General features: G+C 40.6%; 1 protein-coding gene across 1 annotated transcript in view; it reads left to right on the top strand.

Annotated features, from left to right (window-relative positions):
- Positions 1 to 8,657, top strand: part of LOC110740627 (translation initiation factor IF-2-like) — a 41,160-nt gene extending 32,503 nt beyond the window's left edge. Inside the window, exon 4 of the mRNA XM_031656015.1 lies at positions 8,121 to 8,657. Coding sequence (XP_031511875.1) covers positions 8,121 to 8,188 — 68 coding nt within the window. The 3' untranslated portion in view covers positions 8,189 to 8,657. The remainder of the gene's footprint in view (positions 1 to 8,120) is intronic.
- Positions 8,658 to 8,894: the final 237 nt, after the last annotated feature.

Here is an 8,894-nt window from a genome sequence, read left to right on the forward strand (position 1 = left end):
GTATCACGCAATATACCTTTGTAACTAACCTGCACGGAACCTCCTGATTCTAAAATAAAAGTTGAAAAAAAAATCATCTAGTGTTTTGAAAGAAATTATGTATTATTTTTGGGCCAAGAGTGGTGGCTCACACCTGTAATTCCAGTTCTTTCAGAGGTTGAGGTGGGAGGATCACACAGGAGGATCCACTGAGACCAGGAGTTTGAGACCAGCCTGGGCAACATAGTGAGACCCCCATCTCTACAGTAATTTAAAAAATAATTAGCTGGGCATGGTGGCATGCACTTGCAGTCCCAGCTACTTAGGAGGCTGAGGTGAGGGGATTGCTTGAGCCCAGGAGTTTGAGGTCACAGTGAGCTATGATGGTGCCATGTACTCCAGCCTGGGTGAGAGAGTCTCACAGACTCTGTCTCAAAAAAATATATACTATTTTAAATTTATAAAACACAATTGAATTACATTTATGTAGTACAATGTGATGTGTGATATATGTATACTGTTAAAGAGAAAAAACTTAGACTAAATTTGACAGAGTTTAGTTGAACAGAAAAAAGATTTGTGAACCAGGGAGCACTGAGAACCAAAAATGGTTCAGAGATCTCTGCTCCACAAGTGGGCAGGAAATATTTATAGCCAGAAAATGTAAGTTTCATGCAGAAATAGCCTGTTGCTTACAACTCTGCAGTTGCCTTGTTTGATAGACTGTTTGATAGCCTATTGATAGCTTGTTTGATAGGCTGTTGCCTTAGAGCTCTGCAGTTGGCCTCCTTGCGGCCTGTGAAAGGCCAAGAGCTCCACTGCTGTGATTGGCTGAGACTGGGCTACCTATTACAAGGGCATATTCTCAGGTTAGATTGCAGTTTGTTTTGTTTACCTATGTGAACCCCAAATAGCTGAGACAGGTCTCAGTTAATGTAGAAAGTTTATTCGCCAAGGTTGAGGATGCGCGCCCATAACACAGCCTCAGGAAGTCCTGACTTGTGCCCAAGGTGGTCAGAGCACAGTTTGGTTTTGTACATTTTAAGGAGACATGAGACATCAATGAACATATGTAAGATGAATATTGGTTCTGTCCGGAAAGGCAGGACAGCTCGAAGCGAAGGTGAGACAACTCGAGGTGGGAAAGGGGCTTCCAAGTCTTAGATAGATAAGAGACAAATGGTTGCATTCTTTTGAGTTTCTGATGAGCCTCTCCAAAGGAGGCAATCAGATCTGCATTTACCTCAGTGAGCAGAGGGGAGACTTTCAGTGGAAAGGGAGGCAAGTTTGCTCAAAGCAGTTCCCAGCTTGACTTTTCCCTTTTAGCTTCTTGGGACCCCAAGCTTTATTGTCCTTTCACATTTATTAAGTTAGGTTACAGGGTGCTATATATGGAGGCAGCTTTATTTTAATTAATTTATTTGTTGTTGATGTTGATTTCTCTTGTTTTAAAATCAACTTTATAGGCTGGACATGTTGGCTCATACCTCCCAAAATGCACTTTGGGAGGCCGAGGTGGGTGGATCACTTGAGGTCAGAAGTTCGAGACCAGCATGGCCAACATGGCAAAACCCTATCTCTACTAAAATATACAAAGATTAGCCGGGCATGGTGGTGCACACTGGAAATTCCAGCTACTCAGGAAGCTGAGGCAGGAGAATCACTTGAACCCAGAAGGCAGACTCCATTTCAAAAATAAATAAATAAATAAACTAAAATAAACTTTATGGAGAAAAATTTACGTTGAAGAAAACACGCCTATTTTAAGTGTCCAGCTGGATGAATTTTCAGAAATGTGTGCACCCTCATGACCACTTCCACAATCGTGATACAGAACATCTCTATAAACTTAAATCCCTATGCCCGTTTGCTGGCAGTTCTCCCACCCAGCCCCAGGCAACCCCTGATCTGCCCTCTGTCATTATAGGCAGTTTTGCCTTTTCTAGAATCTCATACAGAGGGAGTCATGCAGTATGTACTCTTTTGAAGCTAATGTTTTTGAGATTCCTTAGTGTTCTGTGTTTTCTATCGCTGAGTAGTATTCCCTTGTACGAATGCACCATCGTTTGCTCATCTACTCTTCTGTGGCTGGACTTTCCAGTTTGATGTTAATATGAATTGTGGAGGCAGTTTTAGACCAAATTTAACTTAACAATACAATATGGAGTGATTGAGTGAAGCTAATGCACATCCCTGTTACCTCACTTACTTGGCATTCTTTTATGGTGATACACTTGAAATTTCCTCTTAGTTTTTTTGAAATATTCATTATTATTGACTATAGTCTCCTGCTGTGCAATAGACCTCAAAACTTTTTTCTCCTGCTTGGCTGAAACTTTGTATCTTTTGAAGAGGAAGTCTCCATTCCCTTGTTCTGCCACCTCGCCAGCTCTGGTAACCATCATTCTTCTACCTTCTACTTCTATGAATTCAACTTTTTTTTTCTTTTCTTTCTTTCTTTTTTTTTTTTTTGAGATGTTGTCCCACTGTCACCCAGGCTGGAGTGCAGTGGGGCAATCTCAGCTCACTGCAACCTCCATCTCCCAGGTTCAAGCGATTCTCCTACCTCAGCCTCCCAAGTAGCTGGGATTACAGGCGCTCACCACCATGCCCAGCTGATATTTGTATTTTTAGTAGAGACAGGGTTTCACCGTGTTGGCCAGGCTGGTCTCGAACTCCTGACCTCAAGTAATGCACCTGCCTCAGCTTCCCAAAGTGCTGGGATTACCGGCATGAGCCAGGGCACCTGGCCCAAATTCAACTTTTAAATGATTCCACGTGCATGTGAGATTATGTGGTATTTTTCTTTCTGTGGTATTTGTATTTCACTTAGCAGTATGTCCTCTAGATTTATTCGTGTCATTCCCAATGACAGAGTTTTTTTCTTTTCTTTTCTTTTCTTTTTTTTTTTCTTTTTTGAGATGGAGTTTCGCTCTTGTTGCCCAGGCTGGAGTGTAATAGCGTGATCTCGGCTCACCACAACCTCTGCCTCCCGAGTTCAAGTGATTCTCCTGCTTCAGCCTCCCAAGTAGCTGGGATTACAGGCATGCACCACCACACCTGGCTAATTTTATATATAGAGAGATGGGGTTTCACCATGTTGGTCAGGCTGGTCTCAAACTGCCAACCTCAGGTGATCTGCCCGCCTCGGCCTCCCAAAGTGCTGGGATTACAGGCGTGAGCCACCACTCCCAGCTGAGTTTTGTTCCTTTAAAGCTGAATAGTACATCATTGTATACATGCACTGCCTTTTCTACATGCATTCATCTTAGGCTGATTCACTTAGGCAGATTCCACATCTTGGCTCCTGCAAATGGGGCCGCAGGTAACATGGGAGTGCAGATATCCCTGAACACACTGATTTCAATTCCCTTGCATATATTCTCAGAAGTGGGATTACTGGCTCACATGGTAGTTCTATGTTTAGTGTTTTGAGGAACCTCCATGCCATTTTCCATCACAGCTGTACTATACACCGGCAGTGTACTAGGGTTCCCCTTTCTCCACATCCTGGTCAACACTTACCTTCCGTCTTTTTCATAAAACTCGTTCTGATGAGAGGGAGGTGTTATGTCACTGTGGTTTTAATTTGCATTTTCCTAAAGATTCAGGTTGCCACCGGTCTGCTCCGGGCCCCAGAGCTTCTTCAGTACTTGCTGTCTATAGTAAGCATCTCAAACTTTAATATGCATATGGATCACCTGGGAATCTTGTCAAAATGCAGCTTCCAGGTAAGTGGGTCTGCAGTGGGGCCTGATATTTTGCCTTTAGAACAAACTTCCAGATAATACTGATGTTACTGGTCCCAGGACCTGCCTTTGAGGTAGCATTTTTTCATGAACCTGTTGGCTGTTTATATGTCTACTTTGGAAAAATCTGTTTGGTTCCTTTGTTCATTCTTGTATTGGCTTGTTCTTTTGCTGTTGAGTTGACTGAGTTCCTTATATATTTTTAATATTAGCTCCTTTTCTAATGTATGGTTTGCAGATATTTTTTCTTACGATGTGGGTTGTCTCTTTACTTTGTTACTTGTGCCTTTTGCTGTGCAGAAGCTTTTTAGTTTGATGCCATCCTGTTTCTACGTTTGCTTTTGTTGCCTGTGCTTTTGGAGGCACACCCAAAAAAATTGTTGCCCACATCAGTGTCATGGAGCTTTTCCTCTGTGCTTTTTTTTTTTTTTTTGAGACGGAGTCTCGCTCTGTCACCCAGGCTGGAGTGCAGTGGCCGGATCTCCGCTCACTGCAAGCTCCGCCTCCCAGGTTCATGCCGTTCTCCTGCCTCAGCCTCCTGAGTAGCTGGGATTACAGGCGCCCACCACCTCGCCCGGCTAGTTTTTCGTATTTTTTAGTAGAGACGTGTTAGCCAGGATGGTCTTGATCTCCTGACCTCATGATCCGCCCGCCTTGGCCTCCCGAAGTGCTAGGATTACAGGCGTAAGCCATCGCACCCGGCCTCTCTGTGCTTTCTTATAGTAATTTTAGTTTCCGGCCTAATGTTTAAGTCTTTGATCCATTTTGGGTTGATTTTTGGGCATGGTGTAAGATAAGAGTCTAATTTTATTTTCTGCATATGAGTAGCCACTTTCCCCAGAACCATTTATTGAATAGACTGTTCTTTCCCCTTGGCATATTCTTTGTGCCTTTGTCAAAAGTCAGTGCCTGGCCAACATGGTGAAACCCCATCTCTACTAAAACTACAAAAAATTAGCCGGGTGTGGTGGCAGGCACCTGTAATCTCAGCTACTTGGGAGGCTGAGGCAGGAAAATCGCATGAACCCAGGAGGCAGAGGTTGTAGTGAGCCGAGATCACTCCACTGCACTCCAGCCTGGGCAACATTCCTCCTGTTTCTGGAATATATATTCTTGAGGGTATTCCCGTCTGTGGGTAGTTGCCAGTTAGATTTCTGTGGTGGGGAAGTGGAGCTCGAGTATTCTTTTCCTTTTTCGAGACAGCATCTCACTGTGTCACCCAGACTACAGTGCAGTGGCATTAACATGGCTTCGCTGCAGCCTTGATCTCTTGAGCTCAAGTGATCCTCCCACCTCAGTCTCCTGAGGAGCTAGGGCTACAGGCATGCATCACCATGCTCGGCAAATTTTTAATTTTTTTGTAGAGATGGGGTCTTGCTATGTTGTCTAGGTTGGTCTTGAACTCCTGGACACAAACAGTCCTCCTGCCTTGGCCTCCCAAAGTGCGGGGATTACAGGCGTGAGCCACTGCACCTGGCCTGTTTCTTTTGTTTAGTATTTTTGTTTGCTTTGTTTCATGAGCTGCTATTTCAACTACAATTTTAATATTTTTAGCAATTTTTTGGACATGCAGAAATTTCTTCAAATATATTTTTGCATTTTGTGTGTTTTTTAGATTTCCTTTTTTAGGAGTGTTTCCAACCATAAACTGCCAAACAGAAACACACACACACACATACACACACACACACACACACATACACACACACACACACACACACACAGGTTATGAATAGGCAACTAATTGAAATAGAAAAAAAATGATTAAAGCACCTATGGGATTTTTCACCAGCCAAATTAGCATTTTTATTAAAAAAATCTTTTTGTGTTATTTAGCCTACATAGGAAGAGGCTTACTTATGTAGTTGATGAGAGTGTGAGCTGATCAACTTTTTGGAAAGTAATATGCCAGTGTAATTAAAATTATAATTAAAATGTATCATAGGTCAGTTATATCACTTTGAGAATCCTATACTATAGAAAAGAAGAAATATAAACAAAAACATCAGTGGGATCCATGTATATTGATGATTATTGAAAAGTCATTAGTGATGGGAATTTTAAAAAACAACCTTAATATCCATCTAATAGGGAAGAGTTAAAAAAATCAGAACTTATCTATAATGCGCATTACTACACAGAAATTCAAATGATACATTTGATCTACAATAGTTAGAATTAGCGATGTCCATCTACTGTAATGGGAGAAAGTAAATTACTAAATAGTAGAAGATTTGAGCACGTTCTTTAAACAAATCAATAAAGCCCTAAAAGGATTTACTATTGGGAGCAAGTCACAAAATTCAGAAATGGTAGGGAAAATATTCAACAATTTGGCCATGTAAAAATGAAAGTTTCTTCAAAACAAAGACAATATAAACAAAAGTAATGACACAGACCTTAAGAAATAAACTTGCTAATTATGTGGAATTAATAAATGTGCAGAATACATAGAGTATCATTACATGAATTAGAAAACTAATAAAACATATCATGAAATTCTCAGCGAGAAATACAAATGGCCAGTAAACATGTGCAAAAATGCACAATCTCTCTAATAAGTGGAGAAATCCAAATTAAATGTGGAAATATTTCTTAATCATAAAATTGACCAAGATTAGCATTGGTCATTTCCTCTGTAATTAAAGGTGTGTGGAAATAGGAACTCTCATATACTGATGGTAGGAGTATAATATCATTACAGTTTTTTGAAACAGATTTTTAATTTTGTATCAAAATATGGCCAGGCACAATGGCTCACACCTGTAATTCCAGCACTTTGGGAGGCCGAGGCAGGCAGATTACGAGGTCAGGAGATCGAGACCATCCTGGCCAACACAGTAAAACCCCATGCTATTTGTAAAAATACAAAAAAAAAAAAAAATTTGCCAGGTGTGGTGGTGGGCACCTGTAATCCCAGCTACTTAAGGAGGCTGAGGTGGGAGAATGGTGTGAACCTGGGAGGCCGAGCTTGCAGTGAGCCAAGATTGCACCACTGCACTCCAGCCTGGGCGACAGAGCACGACTCCGTCTCAACAAAATAAAAAATAAAAAAATAAAGATTCATACTTTGCCCCAGTATTTTATTTTTAGAAATCAATCATAAAAGAAAAAACACACTTAAGTACCAAAAAGATGAATATACAGGTATACCCAGGATAGTGTAGGTAACAGTAACAAATAACTGAATCCAACAAAAAATTCCACAGTGAAAAAGTGACCAAATTATGGTAAAATAACCTGTTGATTAATGATGCAACTATAAGAGAGCTACATGTACTGATAGGCAATGATCACCCAATTCTATTTTATATGGAAAAACCAGTCAGGAAACAACACACAAAGCAGGATTATGTAAAAACGTGGGCATGTCTATCTGTGTGTAAGTGGATGTGGATGACTGAGTGGGCTGGGTGCTGGCGGTGATACATTTCATTCTACAGACCTAAGCAGTATTTGAATTGTTATAACAATAGCATATGTGTTTCTTATGTGATTTACTAGAAACAATTTAATTACTCGAGTTGTAAAAAGGTGTATTTTAAACCTGTATAAAGGTACATGGAGATCATCGTCATTCCGAATAACAAAATAAAACAGCAATATAAAGACACAAATAGATGATAGTATAGTACAATTATTAAATACGACAATATTCAAGATGATATTAAAATGATATATATCTACATCTATATGCATGTAAGGATGTCAATAAATGATATGGTCTAAAATTCAATTGTAATTTTTGCAGACCTCTGTGAATATATTAGAAACCATTGAATTGTACACTGTGTGGGGGTGAAATTTATGGTATTTGAATTATATCTCAAAGTTCTGTTAAAAATGAATGGCTTGATATTCTAGTGCTAAGGGATGGTTTTATTTAAAACATAAACTAATAGTTTCCAGTAGATTCCCTTAAAAATAATACAGCATGGATTTCCAGATCACACCCACTCCCACCTTTTTAGAATTTTTGACTATTTTCCAAAGTCTTGAATTCAGTGAGGTGTAGGTGGAAGAAAGCGTTTACAAAGTCAGTGGGTTACAGGAGAGCTGGTGTGGGGTGTGGCAGAGTGGGGAAGAGAGGCCCCTTTCAAATGGAAGCCTCTGGAACCCGCAGAAAGCAAGTGTAAGGCGGGGCAATCTTCTGGAAGCCAGAGAAAGGCTTTAGACCCAACACTCATTCACAAACACAGACAGGGGCATCTCAGTGTTTCCTTAAATCCATTATTTCTATGTTGACACAAGGAAATAATTAAAAGGGGGTAATTCTGATTTAGTTTATTTCATTAAATTATCAACAAACAACTTATGAAACTAAAACTACAAAACTATAAAAGTAGAACTCAATAAAATTACTAGGCTTAATAATCTGTATCTGGGACTCAGATACAGATCTGGCAAAACAGCCGCGGATGAACTCCCCAGCCATGGATGCTGCCTCCAGACATGGATGATGCCCCCAGACATGGATGAAATCCCAGCCGTGGATAGTGCCCCCAGCCAGAAATGATGCCTCAGCTGTGGATACAGCTCCCAGCTGTAGATGAAGATGCCAGATGTGAATGAAGTCTCCAGTCATAAATGAAGTCCCCAGCCATAGATGAAGTCCCAGCTGTGATAAAGTCCCCAGTCATGGATGATCTTAAGACCAAACAAAAAAATTATTAAGTATAAAAAGAAAAATTGTCTGCCAATCTTATTCAAGAGCACTGGCATAAACTCCCCAGAGGAGGAGAAGGCAATGACCACACCTCCAATAGGAAGAATCAATACAAACAAAACAGTGTGCAGCCCGAAACAGCATATCCTGATGTGCTCAACCTTATACCCAATATTTAAAAATATCCAGAACACACAGGGCCATGGGAGTAGCTGTTGGAGAAATTTTCATGAAGGAATAAATATTACAACTAAGTTTTAAAATGCTAGTTTTGTTTGTTTTGTCTTAGAGAGGAGGTAAAAGTGGGAGTAAAAATAGGGAGTTTGGTGTAAGGTGGGAAAAGCAAAGGAACCCCGCATGGATGGGCTGGAGGGTGTGATGGGAGAACAGTGAGAAGTACATTTGGGGAAGCAATTGGAAATAGCGGCTGAGCTTAATCACAATCAAAAGGGATTTGTTGAAAAATTAATGTGTGACTAGGAACAGGGAGGTATGGGCTT

This window comes from Papio anubis, chromosome 16 (assembly GCF_008728515.1).
Source record: "Papio anubis isolate 15944 chromosome 16, Panubis1.0, whole genome shotgun sequence".
Taxonomy (NCBI): domain Eukaryota; kingdom Metazoa; phylum Chordata; class Mammalia; order Primates; family Cercopithecidae; genus Papio; species Papio anubis.